This window comes from Vipera ursinii, assembly GCF_947247035.1.
Source record: "Vipera ursinii genome assembly, chromosome: 2".
NCBI classification, from domain to species: domain Eukaryota; kingdom Metazoa; phylum Chordata; class Lepidosauria; order Squamata; family Viperidae; genus Vipera; species Vipera ursinii.
The window spans coordinates 135662734-135680480 of NC_139513.1; the positions used below are offsets into that span (position 1 = coordinate 135662734).

General features: G+C 42.4%; 1 protein-coding gene across 1 annotated transcript; it reads right to left on the minus strand.

Moving 5' to 3' along the window:
• Positions 1 to 1697: 1697 nt before the first annotated feature.
• On the minus strand, positions 1698 to 17208 carry LOC310634073 (UPF0450 protein C17orf58 homolog; the record flags this gene model as incomplete). Its single annotated transcript, XM_083352122.1, has 6 exons — positions 1698 to 1888; positions 8298 to 8489; positions 9036 to 9116; positions 12037 to 12672; positions 14772 to 14912; positions 17124 to 17208. 6 exons carry the CDS (start codon positions 17206 to 17208, stop codon positions 1698 to 1700), a joined length of 1326 nt encoding a protein of 441 aa, XP_083208248.1.
• Between the last annotated feature and the right edge of the window lie 539 nt (positions 17209 to 17747).

Sequence of the window (17747 nt, forward strand, 5' to 3'; positions counted from 1 at the left end):
ACGAATCAAAGCTTTCGTGTGATTGACATTTGATATTTTTTGAAACTTCATACACTGGTTGTTAGCGAAATTTAATAGAGGTACCATATTGTTACTGTACAGCTATGCTATTTGCAAAACTGGTGCTGTACATTTCCTCCTGCAAAGAAAAGCTTGTAGTGGAAGACTGTAGCAACACAGAGACACATACCTAGATGTATCTGTTAAATACAGAAAGCAAAATAAGGAAATGAATGCGAAGATAAATTGGACACAAGCTACTTCCCCTCTTCCTCCCACTTACAGGCTGCAGACAGGAAATCTTATTTTGTGATAATAAAGTGCTTTCATTGAAGACATCTTGGAAAAGTTTCAGCACTGACATAATACCACATGGACTTAATATTTCCTGCTTCTGTTAGAAATATACGAACCTGTTTGAAATCCTGATATCTGAAATGAAGAGGCATTTATTAAGGTTTTGCTTGTACTATGTTAAAAGCTCCTAAATGATTTCAGTCACAGCTGGCTGGGTAAAAATGTTATAATGATAGAGAATGCTAACGACTGTACTTTCTGATTAGTAAACAGAGTACTTTCATGCTAAATTATTCCAGTCCAAAATTCAGTTGCTCATTGTCATTGTTGTCTGCATTTTTCCGTCACATTCATTTTTCCTCCTCCTAGATTTTACAGTTTTGATACAATATTGTAATTATTTCAAGAAGTATTAACACTTTTTATTACATCACTGACGTATTCCTGTCATATAACTTTTACATTTGAATTCACATCATTTATACCAATATCTCTCAAAATGTTTGAATGCTTTATTTCTATATTAGCAATAGCATTTGTGAACCCATTAATAAAACTGGCCAACCATTTGATAACACTTTACATATTTGGTTTACATCACTTCTTCCTATTTTTTTAACAGCTTTTTGTGAAAACTACATTTAAACTTTAAAAATGAATGGAGGATAATCCTTGACTTAGTGGCCATTTGAACTTATGATGCACCCAAGAAAAGGGACTTGCAACCAGGTTTCAAAGTTCCAACTTCAGCTCTCCCCTAGCAATCACATGACTGTGTTTAGTGTGCTCAGCAACCGGCCCACATTTACGGCTATGTGCAGTGCCCTGTGGTCGTGTAACCGTGATTTATGAGAGTTTTTCCAGAAATCGGCATTTACTTCTGGTTTCCAACACAAAAGTCCCCAAGTAGACAGTGGGATTGCTTAGCAACTGTGGCATTTGCTTAATAACTGCTCCAAAAAAAGGTAAAACTGAGTTGTCACCTGATGACTCATGACTGTCATGCCGTACAACTAATTCCTAAGGTCAATTACAGTCATAAGGTGAGAACCACCTGTACTGATATTGTGCAACAGAATTATTAGCTGGGAGCTAATGATCACGATATATATAGAAGATAATCCCTAAAGGAACCTGGAAAAGCATTTGATGGGTATATGTTTTGACCAAACACATCAGTTTATAGAGATTAATTACAACGAGTAAATATGCCTTGATAATTGGGTGAAAAAATTAAGAGGTTGCAGCAGGCTCCGGTTCCTTGTTTTAATAGCAAAAGCAAGAGATTTTTCAGACCAAAAGTGCTATCGGCCTCTAGCAAAACCAGAGAACACTTTTTATCCACCTGTTACTCTAAAACTGCTTTCAGATCCAGAGAAATTTACGGCAGAGTTGCCTTCTCAGCCACACTTGGAGTGAGCTGCCCCTTGAACCTTTTGATCTCGCCTTCTGTTGAACCTCTTCATGTAGCTGTTGCCTCTGCACAGCAGCCCGTCTCCTGGCCTCAGACGGCCTCTTACATGCTCTTGTAGAACCGTAGGCAGTTGCCTTCTCCGGTGATACAGGTGACCCATTACAATGTACCTGCCGCCTGCAAAATAAGAACAGCTAAATCTCAGAAGTGTCTCTGGAACATGATTATCTCTAAGGGGAATAAGTCACCCATTTCCGATTTAAGGCTCTTGCCCATAGAAAGTAACATCCTCCAATCCCTCTCTCTGCAACATTTTTCCCCTTGACAATCCTAACGGTAGGAGTTAAGGTAAACAGCACAACTCTTTATTCTGAACTTTCCGGGGCCATGTTATAAAACTGGGCTACATAATCTGCATAATCACTGAAGACAATGGGACATTTCCATAAGGAACTTCATCTCCATGCTAGGCCTGTCATTTCCCATTAATTACACAGCTTGTTTGTGTGCTCTGAATGCAGCAGATTTCATTGGATGAAGAAGAGTTGGCTATCTTGATTGTAGTTCTTTTTGGACAGTTTCTGGAAAGATTTGTTATACTTCCCTGCCACTGAGTCTAGTCTGGTTTGGATACATTTGTGAGAGTCCCTTCCCCTTACTCACTACCAGTTAAAGATGTTAAGGCTTACAGTAGAAGAGAAAGAGAAGAGAAGAGCTGTCTATTTGTTGTTCTTTGACCCACATTTATGAATAACAAGTATTTTTTCCCTTCAATCTCCATCCTCTTTTCTTTTTGCATTGTTTCTTAAATTGCAAGCCTGTAAGAAAAGAAGGATTTGTCTGTTTACTGACCATTTGCATGTAGACACTGCACACTCTAATGAGTAGATCCTTCCTTCCTTCCTTCCTTCCTTCCTTCCTTCCTTCCTTTCTTCCTTCCTTCCTTCCTTCCTTCCTTCCTTCCTCCCCCTCCCTCCCTCCCTCCCTCCCTTCCTCCTGCCCTTCCTGATGGCCCTGACTTACGCTGTGTCAGACCTGGGAAGGTTGTTTGGCTGGGGAGTTTGGGAGTTGAAGTCTATTTTCAAGTTGTGAAGGTTGAGAAACACAGATTTAGAAAATAAGTGCTTAAGTTCCCAATTCAATGTGATTTAAGAGGGATGAGAATTACAGAAAAGGCCTTCCCTGTTGTGATACTTACTGTGTGGAATACTATACGTTGCCCTTGGTAATCTGCTTGGCCCCTTGCACTTGACCTTTACAGAGCTTCAAAAGAGACATTCAGAATTGAGCAGAAAGACAAAGAAACACAGAGAAATGATAGATGAGAAGGATGGATAGATAATGATAGATAGATAGAAAGATGATTGAAACAGAGATAGATGATAGATAGATAGATAGATAGATAGATAGATAGATAGATAGATAGATAGATGATAGATAGATAGATAGATAGATAGATAGATAGATAGATAGATAGATAGATAGATAGATAGGAGATGGATGATGATGTAGAGATGAGAGATTATATATATATATATATATATATAATCTGACCAACCACTGCCTATCTAACACATACTTCATCTACAGATCTGACCAACCACTGCCTATCTAACACATACTTCATCTACAATGGACAAAGATACAAACAAATGGAAGGAGCACCCATGGGATCACCCCTCTCACCTGTCATCGCAAACCTCTACATGGAACACTTTGAAACCCTCGCTCTAGAAAAATCCAACCACAAACCCAAACTCTGGCTCAGATATGTAGATGACACCTTCGTAATCTGGCCACACGGCAAAGAAAAACTGGATGACTTCCTCATACACCTCAATAGCCTACACCCCAAAATACAATTCACCATGGAAACAGAAGCTAACAATCAACTTCCCTTCCTTGATGTCTTAGTCTACAAGAAATCCAACGGCTCCCTAGGACACACTATCTACCATAAAAAAACACACACAAACCGCTATCTGAACGCACTCTCACACCACCACCCAGCACAGATCAACTCCGTAGCCAAGACACTCATCTCCAGAACCAAACACCTAGCTGACGAACAACACCTAAAAACCGAACTACACACTCTCACTAATGTACTAACAGCCAATGGATTCCAAAGAAACACGATTACCAACTTAATCCGAAGAGAGACACCCACAAAAACCCAAGACAGAGAACAAGAAAATGGCAAAGCCCTCCTCCCATACTTAAAAGGGACCACAGACAGAATCAGCAAGGTCCTCCAAAAACACAACATCAAAACAGCATTCTACACAGACAGAAAAATATCCACCATCCTAAGAAACCCCAAGGACATAATTGGGTTAGAAAACCAAGGAGTATACGAAATCCCATGCACCACCTGCCCCACCACATACATCGGACAGACCAACAGAAGAATAAGTGCACGCATTGAAGAGCACAAAAACTCACTCAGAAAGGGAGAACAAACTTCATCCCTGGTCCAACACTTTGAAGCCACGGGACATGAAATTGATTTTAAAAAAACCAAAACTATCGCCAAAATTGAACATTTTAACAACAGAATAATCAGAGAAGCCATTGAGATAGAAAAACGCCCCCACAGCATGAATAAACGAGATGATACCTCTCGTCTACCAGCCATTTGGAAACCCGCCTTGATTGACAGACGAGGCCCAACCACCAAGAATGATACCAGACCCAAACTCATGATAACATCACATGACATCACCACCACACAACCATTCAAAAAGCAAATCCGAACCCACAACGATAAAGACACACAACCACAAAACAGAAACCTAACTACAGCTGCAACATCAGCCACTTTAAACCCCTCCAAACCACACAATAAGCAAATTGACACCCACTATAAAAACATGGCACCACCACAAACACGAAGCCGAACAAAAGCAGCACAACTCACCAGCTCAGGTCTGGAGCTGGCAGCTGAGACCAGCCCATCCACTCAGAACAACCCCCCCACCCAATCAGAACACACTCACCATTCAAAACACACTCCCACCCAATCAGAACACACTTGGTCCCCTACCCAATCAGAGCACACCTCCACAGAACACACCCCCTCTGGCAGTTTAAAAAAGAGGAACAAACAGCCACATGCTTCTCCCAGAAGAAGGAAGCTAAAGCCTGATGATGACGGATGGGATTCCGTCGAAACGTTGCGCCTACACCTTTAGTTCTACGCGGGGAAAAACCCGAAAAACCAAGGATCCACATACAGGCACCCGCGAAAACCTCAGAAAACAAATATCTTACCTCTACGGGGAGGAAATCTACCAGCTAACCAAGACCTACGAAAAACTCGAAGTACGAAGAGCTTCCATTCTGTGTGACCTCACATTCCTACGCAACTGCCGAGATCAAAATTTAATCCCCACATCCTTCCAATTGAAATTCCACTCCAACTCTGCAGCCATCAAACGCATCCTGATAAGAACAGAACTGGCCCTAATCAGAAACGAACTCCACACAAAAAGATTCCTCCTGGACCAAATCAACAGAGACCTCCTCACACTTCACCTCAAACTCAGCAACAAGATCCACCCCACACTTTGGGACAAATTCAAACAAATCGCCGTCTGGAGAGCTGAAACAGAGACTGCCTACAAAACAGACACACACACCAATAAACTCCGAAGACTAAAGGAACGCCAGAAACAAACCCCTCCTCTCCCACAGCAACACATGAAACAAACTGTGCACAACATCTCAGATAGGATTCTCACCAAAGCCGAAACCAACGTCCTGTCTAAAGGATTTAATTTTGCAGTCGCTCCCAAACACATTCCCACGGAAACCATTATATGCGGAGTCGAATCCAGCCTGACCAAAATTAACCCTGATGACGCCAACAAAATCAGACTCGAAGTTACCAACATCCTCTGCACCAGCAAACCACCCAAAAGCAACTTACCCAAAGAGGAACAGACAGCACTACTTAACCTAAAAAATGACACCAGCATAATCATTCTGCCAGCAGACAAAGGCAACGCCACGGTGGTAATGAACTCATCTGACTACCATACCAAATTATCCAACCTACTCCGAGACTCCACATACAAACTCCTCAAGACAGATCCCACCACCTACCTGGAAAAAACCACAAAATCAAAAATAAAAGCCACACCCATCAGTGAAGAGATCCAGAAAACAATCATTCCCAGAGAAAAATCATCCAGATGTCCTAAGCTCTATGGTCTGCCCAAGATACACAAAGAAGGAACCCCACTCAGACCCATAGTCAGCTCCATAGGCTCACCTCTACAAAATCTAGCCAAATTTCTTGCCAAACAACTACAGCCTTATGCAGATTCCATCACCTCACACGTACAAAACTCATTCCAATTCATAGAGATCATAAGAAAACTAAACTTACAGCCCTGTGACCTACTTGTGAGCTTCGATGTTGTATCCCTCTTCACCCAAGTGCCAATCAAAGAAGCCTTGACAGCTATCCTAAATAAATACAACCCCCCAAAACACATCCTAGATCTGACCAACCACTGCCTATCTAACACATACTTCATCTACAATGGACAAAGATACAAACAAATGGAAGGAGCACCCATGGGATCACCCCTCTCACCTGTCATCGCAAACCTCTACATGGAACACTTTGAAACCCTCGCTCTAGAAAAATCCAACCACAAACCCAAACTCTGGCTCAGATATGTAGATGACACCTTCGTAATCTGGCCACACGGCAAAGAAAAACTGGATGACTTCCTCATACACCTCAATAGCCTACACCCCAAAATACAATTCACCATGGAAACAGAAGCTAACAATCAACTTCCCTTCCTTGATGTCTTAGTCTACAAGAAATCCAACGGCTCCCTAGGACACACTATCTACCATAAAAAAACACACACAAACCGCTATCTGAACGCACTCTCACACCACCACCCAGCACAGATCAACTCCGTAGCCAAGACACTCATCTCCAGAACCAAACACCTAGCTGACGAACAACACCTAAAAACCGAACTACACACTCTCACTAATGTACTAACAGCCAATGGATTCCAAAGAAACACGATTACCAACTTAATCCGAAGAGAGACACCCACAAAAACCCAAGACAGAGAACAAGAAAATGGCAAAGCCCTCCTCCCATACTTAAAAGGGACCACAGACAGAATCAGCAAGGTCCTCCAAAAACACAACATCAAAACAGCATTCTACACAGACAGAAAAATATCCACCATCCTAAGAAACCCCAAGGACATAATTGGGTTAGAAAACCAAGGAGTATACGAAATCCCATGCACCACCTGCCCCACCACATACATCGGACAGACCAACAGAAGAATAAGTGCACGCATTGAAGAGCACAAAAACTCACTCAGAAAGGGAGAACAAACTTCATCCCTGGTCCAACACTTTGAAGCCACGGGACATGAAATTGATTTTAAAAAAACCAAAACTATCGCCAAAATTGAACATTTTAACAACAGAATAATCAGAGAAGCCATTGAGATAGAAAAACGCCCCCACAGCATGAATAAACGAGATGATACCTCTCGTCTACCAGCCATTTGGAAACCCGCCTTGATTGACAGACGAGGCCCAACCACCAAGAATGATACCAGACCCAAACTCATGATAACATCACATGACATCACCACCACACAACCATTCAAAAAGCAAATCCGAACCCACAACGATAAAGACACACAACCACAAAACAGAAACCTAACTACAGCTGCAACATCAGCCACTTTAAACCCCTCCAAACCACACAATAAGCAAATTGACACCCACTATAAAAACATGGCACCACCACAAACACGAAGCCGAACAAAAGCAGCACAACTCACCAGCTCAGGTCTGGAGCTGGCAGCTGAGACCAGCCCATCCACTCAGAACAACCCCCCCACCCAATCAGAACACACTCACCATTCAAAACACACTCCCACCCAATCAGAACACACTTGGTCCCCTACCCAATCAGAGCACACCTCCACAGAACACACCCCCTCTGGCAGTTTAAAAAAGAGGAACAAACAGCCACATGCTTCTCCCAGAAGAAGGAAGCTAAAGCCTGATGATGACGGATGGGATTCCGTCGAAACGTTGCGCCTACACCTTTAGTTCTACGCGGGGAAAAACCCGAAAAACCAAGGATCCACATACAGGCACCCGCGAAAACCTCAGAAAACAAATATATATATATATATATATATATATATATATATATATATATATATATATATATATATATATAGAGAGAGAGAGAGAGAGAGAGAGAGAGAGAGAGAGAGAGAGAGAGAGGGGGGGGGTGAGATGAGATGAGATGAGATGAGATGAGATGAGATGAGATTGGATTAGATGATGGGATGGGATGGGATGGGATGGGATGGGATGGGATGGGATGGGATGGGATGGGATGGGATGATAAAATACAAGATAAGTTACAAGATAAGAGGATAGAATAAGACAAGGCAAGACGAGAGGATGATGAGATGAGATATGATGAGGTGAGATAAGATGGATAGGAGAGAGAGAGAGAGAGAGAGAGAATGATAGAGAATGATAGAGATTAGGAGAAAAGGCTTGCTTTATTTACCGAGTTGAAAGTCTGGACAGTGTTTGCTACAATTCAGGGCATCCACAACAAGCATTTGAACTCGAAAGAAGTAGCCATCAGGGTTGAGGAACAGCCGATTTGTCTTGTAGAGTCCATTGTTGTTCACCAGCATGGTCACCAAATATGTTCCTTTGTATATCATGACAATATCATGAACAATTCCATTCACCACTTTTTATAAAGAAAAGAGTGGAAAATTAAGTGGAATACAGCCCTTAATGAAGGAAGGCTATTTCTAAAAAGCATTACAGTACATAAACCACTTTCAGTGTGCATGCAATATTGTTAAAATGCCATTAAGTACTATGCGAATGTGGAAAAGGAAATGTCCTCAGCATTTGGTAAGAGCAGAGTCCCAACAGGCAATATCTTTTAAGCACTGTAAATGTATTTTTTGCTTATACCTAGTTTTCACATGTATATATTTTGAGTTGTTCACAATAAAGCTATGCTAGCAATAGTAAGCCTGAAGCATTTAATCCAACTGAATTTAATAGCAGTCTAAAACGGTACACAGTACAGTTAAATTGGATATCTCTATCCCTGATTTTGAAGGGAAGGGAAGAAATTCTTCTCTATGGCCCACTGAAATGATTTATTTGGTAGTTCTATGAAACAATTGCTGAAAATGCTTGGAAAAGAAATTATATTTGCAAGTAACACAAGTACACAGACTGTATAGAAGACTATGCCCACCAGTTAACAGGACAATCTTACCAAATTCACTGCTACAGTAAGCCTCTACTTCCTCACGTTCCCTCTTGCAACCAGTCAAGCATACCTCTAGATTGTCAACATCTGTAATAAAATCAAAATGAACAGAAGTGAGTATGGGGCAATGCGGAGAGAGAAGGATCCACCTTAATAATTATAATAAGCAATGGATAAACTGATCTCTGAAGACTCTTAGTTACTTCTAATATGTTTCAGAGATCATCATCAAGCTTCCAGTATGCAGCAGCTCTACCTTAGCTTATTAGAGAACTGCAACTTATAAAAGCAGTCCTTGGTTAATGACCAGTTGCTTAGTGACCAAATTTACAATGGAAACACCCACCCACCCCCGCACAAGTATTTACAATCTGGTTCTGGAGTTCCCATGGCTGTATGCCCACCCCAACCCCCAACCCCCATGGTCACATGGCCCCATTTCATGCTCTTGGCAGCTGGCTTGCTTTTATGGTTTGTTACAGTGTTCCATGGTCACAGGACTATGACTTGCGTTTCTGATGGTTTCTGGCTTTTTTAACCAGTTTCCTGCAGAAAAAATACCCATAAAGAATGTATTGATTAATGACCGCTACAAAAAAAGTCATAAAATTGAGTCTAATAATGTGGGTGCCTCAACTTAAAACTGTCATGACGTAGAGTGGAAATTCTAAGTTCCATTATGTTTGCAAGTCAGGGACTATTGTATGCCTCTGAATCAAAAGTAGAACCCCAAAATCCAATATTTTAGGGAAACTCTGATGGGAGATTGACAAATGATTAACGTTGGCAATTGGTTTTCTGCTCAGACCAAACCACTGCGATTGGCACTGTCTCAATATTAATGGGCAAATAAATGCCTACAAATATTCCTCTTGTTTTTGGGAGCAAAGCGCTCCCAAAAGGATCTTCACAACTTGACCTTGTTTTCTGTCCTGGGATAGCAGCTCAGCAATTCCTGCCACTACCCCTGTCTTCCGTGGGAATGCTTAAAGTGGCACCTTCCCAGCAGGTTCCCTCCTAACATCCGGTATGTAGAGAGAGAGGGTGCTCAAACCGCACTGTTATTCTATTGATTTAAAAGGGTACAAATTAAATAGTTTTGCTACAGCACTGCTTCCTGTCTGCATAGCACCTGAGTTTGCGACTAGGATTATCCCCTCCTCTCCCCTGCCCTCCAGGAGGTTACCCAATCTCACAGGTGATAAAGAAGGCGGGGGGGGGGAAACACATTATTTTTAAAGACTAGAAAAAATATATATAAAAGTAATTTGTTAAGTGTAAAAGTTTAAAAGTATAAATATATAAATATGCAATGGATCTGGAATACAGGTAGTCCTCATCTTACGACCACAACTGAGTCCAAAATTTCTGTTGTTAAGTGAGTTTTGCCCCATTTTACGATATTTCTTTCCATAGTTGTTAAGTAAGTCACTGAAGAAATTAAGTTAGTAACTTGGTTGTTAAGTGAATCGGGCTTCCCCATTGACTTTGCTTGTCAGAAGGTCGCAAAAGGTGATCACGTGAGTTTGGGACAGAATGACGGTCATAAGTATGAACCAGTTGCCAAGCATCTGAATTTTGATCGCATGATTATGGGGATGCTGCAAAGGTCGTAACTGTGAAAAATGGTCATGTCACTTTTTTCACTGCCGTTGTAACTTCGAACGGTCAACAACTGAACTGTTGTAAATCGAAGACTACCTGTATGTTGTTGATTGATTATGTGCCATCAAGTCATTGTAGGGTTTTTTTGCAACCACAGAGGTAGATTTTCTCCATGACAATCTGTCCCTCATCTGGTCTTTCAACAACGTCCCCATCCCCACTGAAACTGAGTCTATGACTCTATATCAATCTTGCCACTGGTGGCCCTCTTCTTCTCTTTCCTTCCATCTTTCCCAGCATCACAGCCTTTTCCACAGATCTGGAGCATAAAGCTGCCCATTTGGTGACATAGGGTAGCTAACAAAGAGGTTAAATTTAAAAAAAAAATCTTGAAGACTACAAGATGACATTGAATTGTTACTATTTCCACAGGTTCTGAGTTTTACTGAACTCAATTTCTCAGGGAAAAATTACAATTTCAAGAGACTGAATGCAAGGAAATATTCCCATGCACAGTCTGATATATAAGCTACTGAAGTTTGAGAGCTTATACAGATACCTCAGAAATATTGGTCTTAAACACACAAAGACAAAAGGGATTAAAAGGTAATGCTGCTTCTGCCTGAAACCTGAATCCTGAAGCAAAGTCATCTACTTCTTTTCCCTTGAGTTCTCCCAGTCTCAGGGCATTAATTCTACCTCTTTAGCAGGAGCACTTAGAGTGACTTATATCAGGGCTTTTCAACCAGTGGTACGGGTACCACCTGTGGTACATTGGCACTTGGCATGTGGTACGCGACCATCCTAGAAAAGTGGTAGCGGGGGAGGGGAATGAGCTGAACCGGTGGCAGCACCGCAGAAGCCTGAGCGAGAGATGGCTGGAGCTGCAGGGCTCAGCAAAAGCGCCAGGATCAGCACTTCTTTGGGGCTGTCAGGGCTGTTGTAAGTTGAGGACAACCTGTATTTCACTTTTTTCCTTTTTTGAGGAGTCATCAAGTTTTTGACACCTTGCTAGGTGACTGGTGGTACTCAGATGTTGCCATATCCTAAAAGTGGTACAATGGGTAAAAAGGTTGAAAAGCCCTGACTTATATACTGCTTCATAGTTCTTACATCAATCTCTGGGCAGTTTACAATGTCAGCCTATTGCCCCGAGCAATATGGGTCCTCATTTTACTGAGCTTGGAAGGATGGAAGATTTGCCCATTTTGACAAATAAGAAATTGGAATATAAATTAATAACTTATTTTTTTCTGAACTTCTAATGACCTGACCCTAGATATGTCTATTTGAAATCCAGCCTTAATGACTTGAGGTGGAACTTCAAAATAGATATTGGATTAAGATCAGTCTTGCCATTCATGACACTGTAAACCCAGAAACATAATTCTACTCTCCTTACCCATCTTAAACGCAGTGAAGTCTTTCAGTAAGCTTGGAGTATGTCGGTTTGTGAGCCAATAGGGTTTAGTGATATTTCGGAGGAAACCATGGAATTTGTTGTAAGGGTTTTTCTTCCCAGCCCGGTTGAGGTGATCCAAGTCACCCAAGTGTTGACCAACATTTGACCCTGTGTTTTTCAACATAGATGCTTCTGCCAGAAGTCTACCTTGGCAGTGGGAATATCCAGGTGGATGGAAGTAAGTAGAGATGCTGTTGGCAGATTCCAAGTGGAGCCGATTTCTGCTGATTTGGTTCCTTTGACTCAAGTAAGTGGTAGAGAGTGATACCTCATGACTAAGGGGAGGAAGGCCTTTGCCATCCTGAACAGACTGCTTTCTTAAGCCTGTCTGATTCTCCACTGATTTTTTCACATTTTTCCTTTTATCCAAGAGTTGCTGGAATAAGTTTAATGCTTTCACTTCCAATGGATTCCACTCATCTCGAGGTAAGAACTGGTCCTTCGTGTGCTCAGCCCTCTCAATGTAGCTAATGCTGCTGCCTCGGAGAGACTTGTTCTGGGAAGGAATGGCACCTCCTGATCCATAAACATCCTTGCTGAATGTCTTCATGGATTTTCCACTATGAGGCAGTGTCCCTGTGTTTCCAAAAATACACAAGAGAGCAAAAGAGAGAATTTAAAGGATGAGAACAATGAGGGGTCCTTGGTGCTCTCTGAGATGAGATAAGATCTAAAGAGAAGAATGATCTATTGTGAGTTCTGAAAGCACACCAAAATTATGAGGCCTTCCTCTTCCTTGAAAAGGCAATTTTAGTAAGAAACTTTGGAAATAAAAGCAATGTTTGTGGGAAGTGGGTTGGACAGGAGAGCAATGAGTGCAGGATTTTAAATGTGAGAATTACTTGTCATTTTATTTACTAATTGCAAAACCTTTGGATTGGGACAGGCAGTATATTTACACCGGGCTTTTTTTGTCATAGAACGCCCAGAACAGAGTTCCAGCACCTTTTTGGAATGGAACCTTGTAGAGTAGGCAAGGCAGGTTGTATGACGTGTGTGAGTTCCGGCACTTTTTTTTCAAAAAAACACTACACAAAGTATTGTGTGGCTTTTGTGCTTCTGAACTATCTGGATGGTCCAGTATTTGTCAGAATTGGCCCTTTCCTAGACTGACTCTCCTTTGTCTTCCTTGCACTGCACATTGAGATAATTGAAGTAGCTGTTCTGAGAGGTAACACCCTGTTGCCATATCTCAAAACGGGCTGGGGCTAGCTTGATTTTGTGACAGTGCTTCATTTCCAAAACCCAGTCTTAGTCATTAATGTCAGAGTGAAATCTCAGAATCAAATAGCTGCAAAAAGCAATACTCCAGTAGACCAAAGGCCCTCAACCTTTTGGGCACCAGGGACTGGTTCTGTGGAGAAAGGTTTTTCTGTGGACCGGAGGGGGCGTGGTTTCATGTACTGCCTACATCCCACACATGGGGCTTCGCTTGTTTGCATGGCCCAGTTTCTGGCATGCCATGGCCCAGTGCCGGTCCACAGAAAAGGGGTTGGGAACCCCTGCAGTAGGTAACATACAGTCTCATCAGCCACCTTGATCATTCCTGTCTGGGAGGACTGAGAGTTGTGCAACAAATATGATGGGCAGATTTGCTTCCCGGTTGAGGAAGATTGCGGATGTAGAGCAAGCACATATCTGGGAGTTGCCCTCCCAGATATGCCAAAAGTTGAAGGTGTATTACGAGGAATGTTCTGGCACCCTTCAGCTAAGACTTCATTTGCACAAAGCTTATTTAAAAGAGGGAGGGGGCAGCCCTGCAGTGGTCACACAGAAGCATGAAGATCTAACATTTTTTTCCTGTTTGTGTTACAAATTAAAAGCACAATTTATAAACAAAATTGTTTCTAAAAAAAGAAAACTGGATGTCCAGGGAGCATCCGGGGAGCAGGGTTCACATCATATCCTGGGCTCATTGTTTAAATGTATCTGACAAACATGATGTTTAATTTTCCCATCCATGGGAAGCTTTGTTGAAGTTTGTTGACAATGTCATTTGCGTTATTTAAGGCCTGTCACCACCTTTGCATGGGTGATGGATAATTATTTAGACTTAAAGGCAAAAGCAGTTGTTCAATTACTCTCCAAAAAATCCAAGGATCTACTTTGGATATTTACAGGTACGAAATCTAAAGCGAGAATGTTTAAGACTGCACCGCTAGTGAACTTGAATTTATGGAATATGCAGCAGGATTCTCAGTTTCTAAAACTACCCTCCATAGATTTCTTTTTTCCTATTTAATCTGTAAATAAAATTCAGATTAATGTCTTAGTTTGTCCACTTTCACATAGCTATCCTATGTAAATTAGATAAATTATAAACTTCCTCAACAGATATATGGTGGTTTTTTAAAAAAATCGTTGTTGTAGCAAACTATCTTATTTATTTGCAACAAGCATGGGAAAGAGGGGAATCATGAAATATGTTTGACAAAGCAAAGAATGATTATGATGACTACCAGTGTCATTGTCCACACATCAATTTCTTTAACTAAGTGGGCATTACATCTTCAGTACATTGAAGCTGAGTTTTTCCAGGCAGAACTAATGGTGGGTGCCTCACTTTAGTCATTTAGTCATTCAAACTTTTCTTTCCCACCTGGGATGTCATTTGTCAGTAAATGAAATTTTTGATTCTAAAAATATGTGTAAACATACACACAAACAAACCTTACATGGTTGGCTCAGGATTCCCGTGGCTGATTCTGATGGTTGATTCAAGTCCACTTCCCAAGTCTCCTGTCTGTTGACTTTATCATTTATTTGTCTCTTTCCCATGACAACAGCTGGTGAGAACAAAGATCGGCTGGTCTCGCCTGTGAAAGCAGAACATTACCATGAAGTGAAGGAAGATTAATGTGAAGATGCAGCGAGTTCAGTGCTGCAGGCAGCTTTTCCACCTCAACATGTTCCTTTCTGTTCATCTCTCCATCCCATCAACATCATTCTGCTTTGATCAACCAAGCCCTTCATTTCTCTTGTGCCTGAGATGTTCACCGTCATCATAAAATTTGAAGGGAGAGATGAAAGATTAGGTTTTCATCAAATACTGTTTTATTTATGTTGATGTTACGTAAGAGAAGGTTCTTATGTATGCACTATCAGTTGCCCCATTTATAGCATAAGATTTATGAGTTCATATTTTATATCTGCAAAGTGTGTTGTGGTGTAGGAATCAGAAACAATCAGAACAGTGTGAGTTTGTCTCACAGGATTAGTTGACTTTAATGAAATACACAGCTGAACTGAAAGAAGACAAACAACATTCTGTAATATTTAGGACATAGAAATTGGGAGGCACCTGGATTTAAGGTACAGTTCAGCCACCAGACACAAACCTTCAACATAATTTAGATTGCTAGATGGTTGACAGAGAAAAAAATGAATCATGCCCCGAAATGGTTGGGAAGAAGCCGAAATAAAGGAGTTCAATAATAAGACTACCACCTGATATTTCATGGATAACTAATTATCTACTCATTGCCTGATTTGTTTTAGTTAATTATTTCTGGGCAAGATAGAAAAAATATAGTCTGATTTACACTGTTTTAGATTAACCAAAATAGCTGAAATCATTGTTTACTTTATTATTAAATAGAGGGGGCTGGGAATCAGGAATCTGGATGGTTAGAAATCATGTCACAAAATGAATTTAAGTGACTAGCATCTGAGTTCAGGGCATATTTACTCAGAAATAGGCCTAGTCAAATTCAATAGAGCTTAGTCTGGCATTGGCCAGGACTGCAACTTTCATCAAATGCAAGAGAGATTAATATTACCCTCCGCCCTCTTTCACAACAAAACACCATTTTTTCCCCAAAATTAACGTTAATTTATACAGCAGTAATATTATGTGGAATTTGGTTATTCAGTTTTACTCATGTATCATATTTAAGAACCAACCGTCTCCCTTGCATAGGGATGCTTCTGTTTCTTCCTCTCCCTCCCGTTACAGCTCAACAACCAAGGGGTAAAATGGTTGCTTTTGACAGTAGTTATGATGCCAGACTAGAAACCCGGGGAGACAGTGAGTTCTCGTCCTGCCTTAGACAGGAAAATAGCTGGGTGACCTTGGGCCAGCCATTTTCTCTCAGCCCTAGAAAGGAGGCAATGGCAAACTGCTCCCTAAAAAAACTTGCCAAGGAAACTTCAGAGACATGTTCAGGCAGTCTCCAAAAGAATATATATATATATATATATATATATATATATATATATATATATATATATATATATATATATATATATATATGTGTGTGTGTGTGTGTGTGTGTGTGTGTGTGTGTGTGTGTGTGTGTGTGTGTGTGTGTGTATGTGTATGTGTATGTGTATGTGTATGTGTATGTGTATGTATATGTATATGTATATGTATATGTATATGTATATGTATATGTATATATATTTGAATTTCCTCTCTCTCCCTCCCTCCCTCCCTCCTTCCCCCATTAATTGCACGGAAAATCAATTTCTGTCTTATTTGTCCCCCCCCCCCCTTTCCCAATCCAGGTCCTCCTCCTCACCCGAAGGGGCGCCTAACCTCCTCCCACCCGTCTCTTTCTCGTCCCACCTGCCGCCTCTTGCAACCCACCCACCCGGGTTCCCCGAGGGTCAGCTCTCCGCAAGCCGAGCGCGCCCCGAAAACAAGCTCGGTCGGGGGCTCGGGAAGAGACGGGGAAGACATCCCCCTCCACCGTCTCCACCCCCTCTCCCCAAGGAAGCTGCGCGGGGCAGGGACGGGAGGCAAGTTTTGGGGAGAGGGATGAAGCGACGGGGCAGAATCTGTGGAGGTTGGGGGAACCGCGTTCGCCCGCCAGCCGCTCTCTCGTCCTCGGCAAAGCCGCCTGGCGCGTCCAGAGGGCGGAGGAGCCGGACAGTCCTTCTCCGGGCTCTGAGGAGAAGCGCTGCCCCAGCCCCGGGAAGAGGCGGCGGCGGCGCCTCTGAGGCGAAATTTGGCAGCGGGACAGGTGGGGAGGCAAGGGGAGGGGTGGCCTTCGCTCGACCTCCCTGTCCCACCTGAGCAGACTTACCTGCTACCCCGGAGGGGGAAAGCGAGGAGGAGGAGGAGGAGGCGGCCAAGGCGAAGCACAGGAGCCAGACAGCTCCGGGTGTCATTGCAAAGGAGAGGCAGTCGGCCAATCTCTCTCTCTCTCTCTCTCTCTCTCTCTCTCTCTCTCTCTCTCTCTCTCTCTCTCTCTCTCTCTCTCTCTCTCTCTCTCTCTCTCTCTCTCTCTCTCTCTCTCTCTCTCTCTCTCTCTCTCTCTCTCTCTCTCTCTCGTTTTCTTTCTCTCTCCCTCTCCACCTCTCTTTCCCTCCTTCCCCCTCTTCCTTCCTCTCCCTCTTCCCCTCTCTCCCTCCCTCTTTCCCTTTCTCCTTCTCCTTCTCTCTTTCGTTCTCTCCCTCTCCCTCTTTTCTTTCTCCCCCTCTTTTTCTCCCTCTCCCTCCCTCCTCTTTCCCCCCTCTTCCTTTCTCTCTTTCTCTCTCCCTCCCCTCCTCTTTTTCTCCCCCCCCCTCTCTCTCAGTTTTGGCCCTCTCTGCCCGCCCGCCCCCCCGCCCCCATGCTAATGAGAGGCATCCTTGGGGAAAACGGGACTGGTGAGAGCCCAGGAACTAGACCGAATTGGACTGCACGTCCCGGCCACCCTCGCCGGCAC